This window comes from Corvus kubaryi, unplaced genomic scaffold (genome assembly GCF_017639235.1).
Source record: "Corvus kubaryi isolate FWS band 111438036 unplaced genomic scaffold, C.kubaryi_AGA036_p1.0 37379, whole genome shotgun sequence".
Classification (NCBI taxonomy): domain Eukaryota; kingdom Metazoa; phylum Chordata; class Aves; order Passeriformes; family Corvidae; genus Corvus; species Corvus kubaryi.
Window position 1 is genome coordinate 1 of NW_024581123.1, and position 14,014 is coordinate 14,014.

At 58.7% G+C, this 14,014-nt stretch overlaps 2 protein-coding genes across 3 annotated transcripts in view; both read left to right on the forward strand.

Annotated features, from left to right (window-relative positions):
• Positions 1-5,666: 5,666 nt before the first annotated feature.
• On the forward strand, positions 5,667-13,595 carry LOC121667713 (zinc finger protein 239-like). 2 transcript variants are annotated; one of them, XM_042034665.1, is made up of 2 exons: positions 5,667-6,167; positions 11,935-13,595. In XM_042034665.1, the coding sequence occupies exons 1-2, from the start codon at positions 5,841-5,843 to the stop codon at positions 12,700-12,702; spliced, it is 1,095 nt and encodes a 364-aa protein (XP_041890599.1). In that variant the 5' UTR covers positions 5,667-5,840; the 3' UTR covers positions 12,703-13,595. The 2 variants fall into 2 exon arrangements, with proteins under 2 accessions (XP_041890599.1, XP_041890600.1); XM_042034666.1 differs by lacking the exon at positions 5,667-6,167 and adding an exon at positions 7,857-11,691.
• Positions 13,596-13,912: 317 nt separating this feature from the next.
• The window catches only part of LOC121667712 (class II histocompatibility antigen, B-L beta chain-like), a 2,017-nt gene continuing 1,915 nt past the window's right edge, over positions 13,913-14,014 (forward strand). Inside the window, 1 exon segment of the mRNA XM_042034664.1 lies at positions 13,913-13,997. Within this exon segment, the coding sequence (XP_041890598.1) occupies positions 13,913-13,997 (85 nt within the window).

Consider the following 14,014-nt stretch of genomic DNA (forward strand, 5'->3'; position numbering starts at 1 on the left):
CAAATCCCCTCCGTTCACATCTTCTCCCCACCATTAAAGTTTCCTTGCCCCAATTCAACTTTTCTCCCCAATTAAGCCCTGAGGCCCCTCCCCGCCCCCGGCTCCTCCCGGCAGGACCCGGCCGGGACCTTCTGGAAACAGCAGCAGGAAGAGTTCAAAAATTCCTCATTACTTCCATCGATTTCCTTGGTTTCCGGGGCATTTTCCTGCGGCTGCTCCGGGCCATGGCTGAGGGGTCCCCTCGGGCTCCAGCCCCTTTCCAGCCCCTTTTTCCAGCCCCTTTTTCCAGCTCTTTTCCTCAGCTGACCCAAAGCTGCGGATTTTGGGGGTGGGAAGAGTCGCTCTGCTCGGGGATCCCCGCGGTGCCCCAGGGAGGCCCCGAGGCCGCAGCGCGGTTCCCTCGGGCCCCTTGGAGCGTTTGGAATCTCCAACTCTCAGCAATCGCTGTCCGTGGCATTCAATCCCCCCTGCAGGGTTTTCGCCCAGACCGGCTTTCTTTCCAGAGGGTTTTGTGGTTTCGCTTCGAGCCGGGGCCTGAGGGCACCGGAGCGGCCGCGGGTGCCGGGGCAGGAAGGGCTGAGGGACAGCAGCGCCCCACAAACCTCCGGGAGGGGGACAAGGGCTGGAGGGGGCAAAGAGAGAATAAACACGAGATTTTAGAAAAAGAAAAAAAAACCAGTAAAATATAGATGATAGGTAAAATATAATAAAAAGAACTCTGAAAAAAACCCCAAAGTAACAGCAGAGCTTCTTCTCCTGGGACTTTGGGTTTCTTGTCCAAGCTCCGAGCTGGGTGTGAGCCAGAAACCAGTGGCTGGGAGAGACATTGCTGCTGAAGGGCTTCCTATGGCCAGAACTTAAGTGTCGAGTATCAAGGAAGAGCTTGAGGTTACAGAAGCGCCAGCGCTCCCGTTGGATTCCCTCGTTGGAAGCTGAAAGCGGAGCTCCGTCTGGGACTCTGCTTTGTAAGGATTGAATGTAAAACTCCAGCGCAATCCCCGTTTCCCTCCCTCCTGTGGCCAGCGGCGCACGGAGAAGGGATGGGAGTTTCGGTGAGTTCGTGCTTCCCCCTGAGGGACAGGAATCCTTGCCGTGTCCAGCGGGGGTCCCTCCCCAGCCGTGCGGTCACTCCCCGGCCCGGCCCTGAGGCGCGGGGCAGTCGCGGGGCAGCCGCGCTCCGGCCCCGTCAGCGGCACCGCCGCTTCGTGCCGGGCAGGAGCGGCAGAAGGAGCCGGGCGGCGGCGGGGGCTGAATCCCGGCAGGAGGAGGAGGAGGAGGAAGAAGAGGAAGAAGGGGCCGGGTCGGCCTGCTGTGTCCGATGGCCGGGGCACAGCGGTGAGGCCTCGGGGAGCGGCGGCGGGCGGGGCTCTGCTGGAGCCGCCCCGAGGGGTTTGTGCCGCCCCGGGCCCCTGAAGGAGCCGCTCCGCGGGACGGGCGAGCTGGGAACGAAAGGAAATACAGAGAAGAGAATAAAATACAATCAAAGAGCCGCACCGAGACGCGTCTGCCCCGCCCGCGTCTGAAGGAGCTGCACCGAGGGACGGGCGGAGGGTGAGTAGAATAAAATCCAGAGAATGGAGTAAAATAGAATAAAAAACTGCACTGGGATGTCCGCGGCGCCCGGTGTCACTGAAGAGCCGCACGGCGGGACGGGCGCTGTCGGGTGCGGCCAGAAGGGCAGCGCCGAGGAGGGAGACAGGTGAGAATAGAAAAACAATAAAATAGAGAGAATGGAATAAAATGCAATAAAAGAGCCTCACCAGGGGATCTCCGCATCCCCGCGTCACTGAAGGAGCCGCAGCGAGGGACGGGCGGGGCGCGGCCCGGATCGAGCCCCTCCAGCTGCGCCTCGAGCGGCGACCCCGCGGGACCGCGCCGGGGCCGGGCGGCGGCGGCAGCCGGAGCCGGGAAAGCGGCTTGGAGCGGCGGAGACGAGCGGGGTGTTCCCGACCAGCTCCGCTCAGCCCTCGGGCACCGCGCTGGGGTCGCCGCGCACTTTTCACCCCCGGCCGCCCCCACGGGCCGGGCCCCGCGGCTCCCGCTGCCGCCGCCTCGGCCTTATGAACTCCCCTCCCCTCAGACCCTCCCGGGCACCGCCGGGCATTAGCGCAGCTCCCGGGGCCGTGTCCCGGCCACACTTGGGTATTAAATCCGACAGATTTGAGGAGTGGGCACAGCCCTAGAAACCAGGGCTTTGCCCTCGGCAGCTTGGAGCGGCACGAGGGGGATAAAGGATCCCCTGCACTCACTGATGCCCCCAGAAGCAGCTCTGGCCCCCTAAGAATGGGGCTGTATTTGGGAGAGGGAGGATGGCTGGGATGGGGTCTGGAAGGAAACAGACACATGTTGGGATGAAGAGGTTTGGATGATCTGGTTCCTGAGGAGGTTTTGGGGCACCCTCCAATCCTGAGGGATGTGTTACTGGGAGGGGGGACACACCTGGCTCTTGCACTTGGAGTGCGGCCCACAGGGAAGGACATGGGGAGCCCATTTTAGGGTAGATCCTGCTGCTTTCCATCAGTTTTGGGGGGGTTATAATCAGATTTGGGTGATTTCCTGGTCATTTTCAGAGGCGGAGGTGACCCCTTTTTTGGGAGGATCCTGATGCTTTCCACCAGTTTGGGGGGTTCTAAATGGCTTGTGGTGGAACCACTTTCGTGGGTTCTGACACTGCCCACCCGTGCTCTGCACTGGTCCGGACTGGTGCTCCCAGTGCCACATGGGGCAGGGCCACGGGGACCCTCCACAGCACAGCGCGGCTGCTTTGGGGCTGGCGGCACTTGCCCGGCACTGGCCATGGGGCGTGTGCTGGCAGCTGGGCTGTACTGGTGGTACTGGTGGTGCTGGGAGCTCATGTGTCTGGGGGCAGTGGGACTCAGGTGAATGTGGGCATCTCAGGGGTGTGGTGGGGACGATGGGAAAATATTGAGAGAGGTGGGAAAAAGGGAGGAAGAGAGCAGAAAATGGGAGCTGGAATGCCCAGACCAGGAGTCCAGCCCAGGGGTCTCTGGCCTGACTCCCCCCCAGGAAGCGGCTCCCACAACCCCTCACCCTGTCCCCAAAATCCCTTGGCATCCCACACCCATCTCTGTATTCCCCCTCCAAAATCTCCAGGCTCCTGCGGTGAGAACAAAGGGGTCCAAGTCCCCATCCAGTGTGACCACAAGCACCAAACTTTTTTCTCCACACAACAATCTTCCCTCTTTTCCCCTTGCCCAGCTTCCCCCACAGCAGCTGGGAGCAGCCAAGAGCCGAGCGCGGCCCCAGCCCAACCGGCCCCAGATCCATCCCTGCTCCTCCCACGGGATGCGATGGGTTTGGGGGGAGGGGGCCAAGGGTGGGCACTGGGCCTGGGGGGAGGAGGAGCGGGGGATGGGATGAAGGAGGAGAAGGGATGGAAGGAGGAGAAGGAGGAAGTGCAGGAGGAGTGGGAGGAAGAGGAGGGATAGAGGAGGAGCGGGAGCAGGAACAGGAGGAGAGGAAGAGGAGGCAGCACGTGCGTCCAGCGCTCCCCGTATCTGCAGCCCCCCGCCCCGGGAGCATCGCCCCCACCCCCCCCCCCCCCGCATTCTGCAGGGGACTGGGGAGGGGAAGCTCACCCCAAATACCTTGTGTGGACCCTGGGAGGGTTTTTTGGGTGGTTTCTGCTGGCAGCTCACAGCAGAGCCCCGGCTGTGGGTGGGGGGATGCGGGGTCTCCCCCCACATGTGGGTTGGTCTCCCTGGGTCAGGCTCTGGTACCACGTGGCAATCACCCGGTGCCGGTGCAGCGTGAGGGGGACACCAGTTTTGGGGACACTGGTTTTGGGGACACCGGTTTTGGGGACACCGGTTTCAGGGACTGCCTGGGAGAGCCAGGTTTGGGGGAAACTCGAGAGCCACGGAGTGGGAAGAGCGGAGAGGGGCGATCCCGGAGCTGGGGGACCCCTGGCAGCCTGAAGGGAGGGGGAAGATGGAGAGCAGGGGAACCGGGGACCCCTTGGACACCGAAGTGGGGAGCCTGGAAAGGGGGGACCCCTGGGATTCCCCGGACCCCTCGTAGCCCAGAGAAGGTGGGAACCCCGGATATGGGGGAACCTCAAAATACACAGGACCCCCAGAAACCCGGAGAGAGGGAACTCCTGAGAGGTTATTCTTGCTGAATCTTGGAGTTTTCTGTTTGAATTTGGATCTCTTGGGCTGAATCTTGATATTTTCTAAATTTTTGGGGTGAGGGAGGGAATCCTGTTGTTTCTGAGCTTTAGTGGTCTAAATGTTGGTGGTTTGGTTTTTTGAAGGGCAGAATTTTCCTATTGTGGAGGAGTTTTTCCTGTATATCAAGATTTTGGGAGTTTTGGGGCTGTGTCTCTGTGTTTAGGGCTTTTGTGGTTGGATCTTAATATTTTGAAGGGTTTTATGAACACAAATGCCTGGTGACTTCTAGAGATGGACTTGGGCTGGAGGAACCCCCAACCTAACACACTCACCCCTTGTTTTTGCCCTGAAAACAGGATTTGTCATTCCAAAGCTATGGCCAGAAGGAGAAGGAGGCTGCGAGGAAGAGGAAGATGCCCCGGGAGCCCCAGGCAGGTGAGGAGGAAGTCACTGCCCCTTTCCCTTCTCTCCTGCTCCATCTCCCAGCCCAGCATCACCCCCGGCTGCAGGACAACCCCGCTGCCGACGCCGTCCTGCCGGGGATGGACTGGGGGGATCTCCTTCCCCCTCTCTGTGGCACGGAGGCAAATCCCATCCTCTCCTTCTCCACTCTCCTTCCTCTCCTCGTTCTGTCCTTATTCCTTCCACTTTCCTTCCTCCTCTCCTTCTTCCCTGGTTTCTTCTTCTTGTTCCTTCCTCTCCTTCTACCTTTTCCTTTTCCCTTCTCCCTGCCCCTTCTTCTTCTTCTCCTTCCTGCCCCAGGCACTGAGCTGCAGATGGAGACCAGGGGGAACAAATCCCTGTGGCAGAACCGCGTGGAAGAGGCCGCTTTCAGCAGCTCCTCGGTGCAGGAATCCAGCGGGGAGGAAAAACTGAAGAGATCCACGAGGAGTGGCTGCAAACCCAGCCCAGGGAGCTTCGAGGAGGAAAGACCCCCCGTGAGACAGAAAGGCAGCCGGAGATCCAGCCACAGCTCAGAGCTGATGGAGAAGCCTCAGGGTGGAGAGAAGCCCCACAAGGGCTTGGAATGTGGAAGAGATTTGGAAATCCACGGGGATGCAGAGATACCCCGCAGCCCCTGGAGGAGCCCCCACCGGAGCAGGGGATGCCTGAGGAGAGGCTGTGACCCCGTGCGAGACCCGTGGACAGAGGGGCCCTGCCGGAGCAGCCTGTCCTTGCAGGACTGACCCCGGGGCAGAGTGACCCCCGGGGCTGCAGCAGTGTGAGGGGACTGCTGCCCGTGGGACGGACTCAGGCTGGAGAAGTTCCTGGAGAACTGCCTGGTGGGAGGGAGCCCAGAGTGCAGCAGGGGAACGACTCCTGTCCCTGAGCAGCGGGAGAAGGCACCGGGGATGAACTGAGCATGGCCCCCATTCCCTGTGTCCTGCACTGCCAGGGTGGGAGGTGGAGATGGAAGGAGGGAGGGGTGGGAGCAAGAAGTTTGGAAGGGTCTTCTTTTACTTCGCATTAACCTGCTCTGAGTTTTTGGATTTTTCTGCCACAAGTCTCTCCCCTCGTGCACTCAGCCAAAGGGGTTTGGGGCCGTTTCCCTTTCTCGGGGAAATCAAAGCCATGCACTGATGCTCCGAATTAGGGGCGGCAGTAGCGAGGCTGCAGGGCTTCCCAAGGAGCCGGAGGCACCCGACACGCAGGGCTGGGCAGGTCGGGCCGGGAGCAGCGGAGAGCTTTGTTTCTCTTCTCAGCTGAATGGCGGCTCGGGCCGGGCCCGTTCCAGGGCTGCTCCTCAGCTGCGGCTTTCCCCTCACGCAGCCCGGGGGGCGCTGGGAGCGCGGGGCGGGGCTGGGCCGTGTGCAGAGCCCGCCCCTCGCTCCGATTGGGCGGTGCTGCCGTCAGTCGTGGTTCTGGCGCGCTGATTGGTCGGAGCGGGGAGCAGCCCGGGCCCGGAGCCGCCGGCAGGGCGGCCGTGGCGCAGCAGAGGCGCCATTGGCGGAGCGTCTGTGCGGGCCCGGGAGCGGCGGCGGCGGCCGGAGCCCGCTGAGGCGGCGGCGGAGCTCGGAGGCGGCCCCAGCGCAGGTGGGAGCCGCGCTCGGTTCTGGCGGGGCTCGGGGCTGGCTGCGGGCGGAGGGGGCGGCAGGGGGCTGTGGCGGGTTCGTTGTGCCGTGTGGGCGCCGTGTTCGCCCTGGCGTGAGGGCGCTGCGGGAGCGGCTGCCCGCGGTCTCCTTCCCGCTGCTGCCTCGGCAGGAGCCGGTGCCAGAGCAGCGCTGGCTCGTCCCGGCTGCTGTGGGTAGGACAGAGGTGGCTGCCCCGTGGCCGGCAGTGTGCGGGAAAGTTCCCGTGGCCAGAGGTTTGTGTCCCCAGAGGAGGCGGAGGAGTCGTGTAAAAGTAACTTTATTCGTGGACAAAGGGAGAGGCCACGGGGCATTTCCCGTGGGGTCTGTCCAAGTGTTGGAGGATGCAGCCTCCTTTTTATGCCGATTTGCCCGGCCGCATCTCCGTGTCCCTTTCCGCAGTGGCTGAGGTCCTTGGAAGGTACAGACTTCCCGATCCGCCTGCTGCATGTGCCCCTTAATGTGCCCCCCCACTTTGTATAACATCCGATATTCATGGCTCTGTGAAGTTTTATTTCCTTTGTTCTCTGTTTCACCACTTTTTCTTGGCCATCTCTTTGCCAAGAGCACTTTGAGTCATTTAATTTTCCACAACCTGCTGGTCCTTCTGCTGAAAGAGTATCTGATGCCATCCCAGGGTGAAATGTGGCGTTGCTCATGGGAGTGGATTGGTGGGTGAGAAGGTCAGGAGCTGGAGCTGTGTGCTTGGTTATGATTTGGAGGACAGCTTGTAATCTAATGATGCATTGAAATGATCAGTGGGTTCTCTGGCACCTGGTATGAATTTGTTTGGGTTCCCAGGTGCTGCTCCATGGTGTTGTAGGATTTGTTCTGTTCTTTTCCCCATTTTTGGGCGCTCCCAGAAATGCCAGGGATGCATCAATTGACCGCTTTTCTCGGATTAAATCATCACATCCTTGGATTCCCAAGTGATTTCGCTGACCTTGTGTCAGCAAAAGCAGCCCAGTGGTCAAACCCACCCTGTATAACACAGAGAGTGCCAGCAGATGTTGGAGTGGGGAGAGGGATGATTCCCCCCCGCTTTTGTGAGTGAAGTTCTCCCAACATTCTCCGTTTGCTGTTTTCCTTTGCAGCTTCAGGGATTTCTGTGTCAGAGTCAGAGATGCTCAGTGTGGGCTCTGCCTTTAGCGATGCAAATTCCGTCAGTGCAGGGAGGCAGAGCTTGGGGTGAGGGGCAGAGGGAATCAGCCCAATTCCTGTGGCAGGCAAGGAGAGCCTGGGACATTGTGCACACTTCCCGCAGCAGAGTTAATTTGCATTTCTAAAGCTCCTCTGCTGGCTGCCTGGAAGGAAGCTTCTCCTCCAGGGCAGCCATCAGGTGACTCACAAGTGCCCCCCCCCCAAAAGCGGCTTTTTTCCCCTTTTTTTTAAAAATATTTTATTAACTGTTTATGAGTTAAAGGGTCAGTTTTAAAGCTCTTCCAGTTTTGCAAAATGCAACCTACAGGTGAACATTGAATAACCCATTCCGAAATTCTGCCATCACTAACAGCCACACACACACACGTATACAAATAAGCCCCAAAGCAATAAAGATTTTTGGTTCTTCTCCTTGGACTAAAAATTGACTCTCACACGTTTGGCCCAAACCCAGCTGGCAATATCAAAGTAGTATTATTAAGAAAAAAACATTCTAATGGTGCAATCATGTCACTGAAACTGTGGGAAGAACAAAAACTCTACAACAACCTTTTTAGTATTAGAGGATCAAGGCATTACTTTATTCTGGCCAGGATGTGCAACAGAAATCATTTCATGGACACGTAACCCGGGTGTGCAGAGAAAATCATTCCATGGCACACGAGTTTTACTCGATTTTTCCTCAACTTTATGCAGTCTAAACCCATAGAAATCCGTAGGTTTAATGTTCATTGGTTCCAAGTTGGGTAGTTCTTAGTATTTGGTTTCCTATTGGCCCCGGATTGCTTGGCCTCTGATGTTAATTAGGTGCACACTCCTTGATTTCCTTCTCAGCCTTTTCCAGAGCAGGGGTCTCCAGCTGTGCCGGGGGCAGTGTCTGGGGTAGCTGTTCCTTGATGTTTGCTGATGGGCGTTGATGTTTTGTTGATGGGCGTTATCTTTTGGGTATCTTTTGGGCTCTTCCCAGTCTGTTGAGATGTTAAGCTCATCTCTGCTGAGTGGTGTAACATCCCTTAACAAACACTTTAAATTCCTTTCGCCAAGGCAGAGGCAAACCAAGCCTGAGTAGCGAAATAAAATTTTAAAGCAATTCTGAACTTGGTATATTTTCCATCAATCGAATCCCGCCCAGCCCAGAGTGTGAGTGTAACTGAGAGCCAGAGTGGAATTCTCCCGCTGTCTCGCGCAGCAGCTGTGGCGAGTGCAGGCACAGAAAGCTCTGAAGGTCGCCCGGTGCCAGCGAGGATTGGCCCCCAGTGCCTGGAGATGCCAGAGGAGGTGCCCAGCCAGACTATTCCAGCAGAGGATCTGTGGGCAGCCCCCGGGGCTTCCCCCGCTGTGGAGCCCTGGCTGCTGCTGCGGCCCCTTCTGTGCAGGGTCAGTGGCGGCCTCGCATGGTCCTCCTGCAGCCGGGGAGTGCAAATCCGCGGGGCTTCAGAGAGCTTGAGGCGAGGGTGAGGGGTCCCCCCGTGTTCAGCTGTGCTGGCGGCTGTTTCTGTGCTCGGGGACACTTGGAATGGGCCACGCCCTTGGCCACCAGTGGTGCTTCTTTGCGCTCCTCAGGCAGGACCCGATGTCCTGGTTGGATGTTGTGGGCAGCAAAGTGCCAAGGCAGGGTCTGTGCCAGCCGAGCTTCCTGTGGAAGAGATTTCACAAGAGACAGGATTGTGGCCACAGACTGCTTGAAACACACATCCCTGATCTCCACCCCCCAGTAGGTCAGGAATTCCCAGGGTGAGGAATTGGAAACATCAATTCCAGGGGAGATAATTGAATATCTGCCCTGGGTCTGGCTCTTCTTCGTGCCAAAGCCAATGGCAGCAGCCGTACCCGTGGCATCTTGGTTTCTCTCAGCAGCTTCAGAAGGTGTTTCTTTAATTCCCCATTCATTCTTTCCACCCGACCCGAACTCTGGGGGTGCTGGGGCGTTTGGAGGTGCCACTGTGTTCCTAAAGCAGCCAGAACGGCCTGAAGGATCTTTCCTGTAAAATGAGTTCCCCTGTCTGAGTCTATTGCTTCCACAATCCATATCTTGGAATTGTTTGTTCCAAACATGCCTTAAGAACGGATGCAGGGATTGCTGAAGCAGTCGGAAATGCTTCTGCCCCGCTGTGAGCTGCCGTGCTGTTAGCAGAAGATATTGAAGCCTTCCTGCTCAGGGCATTTCAGTGCCAGGCTCTTCCAAGCACCCCCAGCTCGGCCCTTTGAGCTGAGCATGCGGGCGCTGAGCTGCGCTTTGTCTCATTCCCTTTCCTTCAGAGCAGCGTGTCTTGCCACTCTTTTCCCTTCTGCTGCCCTTGCAGAGCCATCCCTAAACACCTTTTCTCCCTCAGGCCAGGGAATGTCTGGTAAATCTCTCCTAGCCCGGGTCTGGAGCTCTGTCACTTGGCTGCAGCCATGGGTTTCTTGCCAGCGCCGTGTCCAGGGCCGTTCAAACAGGAGGCTGGGTTCAACCCTTGCCCTGTGCTCAACTCTGAATCCTCCTGTTCCATCCAACAAGTTTCATTCTGTAAGAACCGAGCGCTGCTCATCCATTTAGAGGCTCCTTTGGTTAACAAAGCTTTACCTTGATGCCAGGCTGGAACAGTCAGAGATTGTGCTGCTGTCAGTTTTCAGGCCTCAGTTCCCATTAAAGCCGGGGCTGCACAATTCTGCAGACAATGAGGCCACTCTCTGGCCACTGGGTTAAACATTTGAGCCCAGGAATTCCTTTGGCATGGCCCTGATGAACATCCCCATGCAATTCAAATGGTTTTTCCCTGTCTGGGAGGGCCAGGGCAGGAGGCTCAGTTAATCTGCTTTTGAAGCCTTGAAAATTGTGCTTTCCTTCTGGTGTCCATGATGGGGTTTCTTGGCTGGCAGGAGAGGAGTGTTCTCCAGTGACCCAAACAAGATCGATGAAAGAAAATCCTGATCCTTCCACATCCCGCAGCCTCCTGGGGGCCGGGGGCCACTGCCGGCCCTGCCCGGGGGGTGTTGGGGTCAGGCAGTGCCCGGCGCTGAGCCCCGGCTGCCCCACAGCCCCGGCCCGGCCCCGCAGCTCCCCACAGGCCCCCAGCCCGGGCTGCCCTGTCCTGCTGCTCCCCACCACAGAGAAACCCCCTGAAATCCTGACCTCCTTGTTTTCCTGTCCATGAAAGCAGGGATACAAAAGATCTGGATCAGCTGGCAAATTTTGAGGATAAGATGGTGCTGAAAAGCATCCCAGTCCTCACTTTTTTCTCTTCCTCCTCTTTTCCATCTTCCTTTTCCTTTCTTCCCACATAGATTCCTCCTGCTGCTGTTTGCCTTAACCATATTCCTGCACACTCCCTTCAACCAATCCTTTCCCAGCACACCAACACCATCCATCCCTGTTGCTGAGACCCCTTCTCGACTTCCCTTTTTACCCCTGCTGGGTGTCCATGTCCTTAATTACCTCTGGGAGAATGTGCAAACTGCCTCAACATTCTCTCCTTTTGTATAGGAAACGACGTCTATGGTTGTGTTGAGGCTTTGTTGTTGTTCTGGCAGTTGAGGAATTGAGCAGGAGCTTGGCTGAGCAGCAGTGTGTGTCAATCAGTGCCATTTTGTGGAGCTGATGGTTTGTGGTGTCACTTGCTTGTGTCCAAGTCGGTGTGGCTGTGTCCGAGCAGATTGAGAGCATGTGTTTGTAGGGAGGCGTTGCTGTTGTTCCTTGGCTGGGGGTGCCCGGTTTTCGGGCCATCCCCCCTGGAGCAGGGTGTCCCCCCTTGGTGCAGGCGCGGCCCTCAGGCAGCGCTGAGCCAATCAGAAGGCGCGGCGCTGGTGAGTCAGCAGTTGCCAGGCAGAGCCGCAGCGCCCGGCGCTCCCCAGCTGGAGCCCCCGTGTGGCCCGGCCTTGGCGCCCCCCGCGAGGGGAATTTGGGGAGGTGGGAGGGGGGGAGCGCCAAGGCCGGGCCGGCCCGTGCTGTGCTGGCAGAAGTGGCTGCGGCGGGGGCCGAGTGCGGGCAGGAGCGGCCGAGAGCCCAGCGCTGCCGCAGCCCGAGCTGCCGCAGCTGCATCCCTGCTGGTGCTGTGGGATGCGAGAGCTCTGGGGGGCAGAGCGAGCCAGGGGTGGGTGCTGGGCCTGGGGGGAGGAGGAGAAAGGCTGGAGGAGCAGGGCTGGAGAGCAGAATGGTGAAAGGATGGACGTGGGAGCAGCAGGTGGGATTCTTCAGGAGAAGGAGTAGTGTGAGGAAGAGGAGTGTGAGGAAGAGTAGGGACACAGAAGGAGGAGGAGCAGGAAGAGGAGGCACCGCAAGGTTCCAGCACTCGCTGTATCTGCAGCCTCCCCCCAGCCCCAGGAGCGTTGCCCCCCCCATCCAGCAGGTGATCAGGGAGGGGGATCCACGATTTTCCTGGGAGTGAATCTTGGTGTTTCTGAGGTTTCTTGGTCTCCATGTTGGTGCTTTGGTTTTTTTGTGGGGGCTGAATGTTTATATATTGTAGCAGGTTTTATCTGAATCTTGGTGTTTTGGAGGTTTTTACAGACACAAGATGCCTGGTGATAGATTCGGGCAGGAGGAGCCCCCAGCGCAAGGCACTTACCCCTTGTTTTTCCCCCCAAACCAGGATTTGTCATTCCCAAGGCGTGGCCGGATGGAGGAGGAGGAAAAGCCCCGGAGATGCCGCAGGAGGAGGGGCTGCAAACGCAGCCCAGAAAGATCCAAGGAGGAAAGAGCCCCCCTGTGCCGGGAAGGCGGCCGGAGATCCAGGGGGAGCTCGGAGCTGGGGGAGAAGGCTCAGGGTGGGGAGAAGCCCCACAAGTGCTTGGAATGTGGGAAGGGCTTCAGGTGGAGTTACAAGCTTAGGGAACACCAGAGGATCCACACTGGGGAGAGACCCTATGCATGTCCCAAGTGTGGGAAGAGCTTCAGCAGGAGCTCCAACCTGATTGAGCACGAGAGGATCCACAGTGGGGAGAGGCCCTACGAGTGTGGGGAATGTGGGAAGGGCTTCACCAGGAGCTTCAACCTGATCCAGCACCAGGTGGTCCACACAGGGGAACGGCCCTATGAGTGCTTGGATTATTGGAAGAGCTTCGGCCAGAGCTCCAGCCTGAGGGTACACCAGCTCACCCACACTGGGGAGAGGCCCTACGAGTGTTCTGAGTGTGGGAAGAGGTTTCAGAGGAGCTCCCACCTCCTCGTACATCAGCGCGTTCACACGGATGAGAGGCCCTTCCGCTGCCCCGACTGTGGGAAGGGCTTCAAACACAACTCCACCCTCATCAGGCACCGGCGCATCCACACCGGGGAGAGGCCCTACGAGTGTCCCCAGTGTGGGAAGAGCTTCTCCAGGAGCTTTACCTTGACCAAACACCAACGGAGGCACCGCTAAGGGAAGCCCTGCGAGTGCCCCGAGTGCGGGAAGAGCTTCGTGCGCTGCTCCAGCTCCATCCCCCGTGGGAGGATCGGCGTTGGATGATCCCCAGTGACCCCTGTTGGGCAGAGCCCTGGTGACCCCTGTTCCGGGTGATCCCCGCTGGGTGGGGGGAAGGTGTTGGAGAGATTTCTTTGCCTTCTCCTTGTGCTGCTGGGATTTGGTTGGGAATAAATTCCATCTCTGTGCCCAGGCTGGCTCTGTTGTGCCCGTGCCGGTGCTCGGGGCGGGATCTCTCCCGCTCCTTCTCTCAGCTCCTGGGCCTTTCCTTGTATTTCCTGTCCCTGTGCAGTAGCAGAGGGCAGGGACAGAGCAGTTTTGGTGTCTCCCGGCATCCAGGCAGGGCCAGCCCAGCCCCGGGGGTTGTGAGGGGCTTGTGGGGGTCCCCCATTTTCGGGACATCCCCGCTGGAGGAGGGTGTCCCCCCTTGCTGCAGCCCCAGCCCTCAGGCAGCGCTCAGCCAAGCAGGGAACACCCTCAGCTGGGGCCTCGTTTTTGGGCACAGCTGAGCCCCTGGACATCTCCATCCCCATTTTGGGGTGCAGCTGAGCTCCTGGATACCTGGGTCCCCAGTTTTGGGGCTCTATTAGTCTTGCAGAGCCTGGTTTTGGTAGCGGGGTTGGTTCAGAGGTGGCTTCTGAGAGAAGGATCTGGAAGCTTCCTCCATGTCTGGCAGAGCCAATCCCTGGCAGCTCCAAAGATGGAGGTGCCGGATGCAGAGATGCCCCCACAGCCCCTGGGAAGGAGGGATGGGGGGAGGGTGTTTTTAAGGGTCTTTTTTTCCTTCTCATTCTCCTGCTCTTATTTTTTCGGTGTCATCAATTTAATTAATATCTCTAATTAGAGCCTGATGTGCCTGTTCCGGTGTTTGCTGAGGGATCTCTCCCGGTCCTTATCCCCACCCGGGAGCCCTCGGTTCCATTTTCTCTCCCCTGTGCGGCTGCGGGGGGCAGGGACAGAGTGGCTTTGGTGGGTGCCTGGCACCGGGCCAGCGTCACCCCAGGCCATGGGCACCCCTGAGATCCCGCGTCCCTGGGGACACATTTCTGGGCACAACTGAGCTCCCACCTGCCCAGCACCCCAAGGTTCCCCCTCCAAAAAACCCCACCGCGAGGCTGCAGCGTCCCTAAAGCCCCTCAGCCAATCAAAATCGTGGCCAGCGCTGGCCATGGGGCGAGTAGCGGCAGCTGGGGCTGTACTGGTGGCACTGGTGGTGCTGGGAGCCCCCCTGGCTGCGGGCGTGGAGCTCTCGAGTGAACGGGGGGGGGGG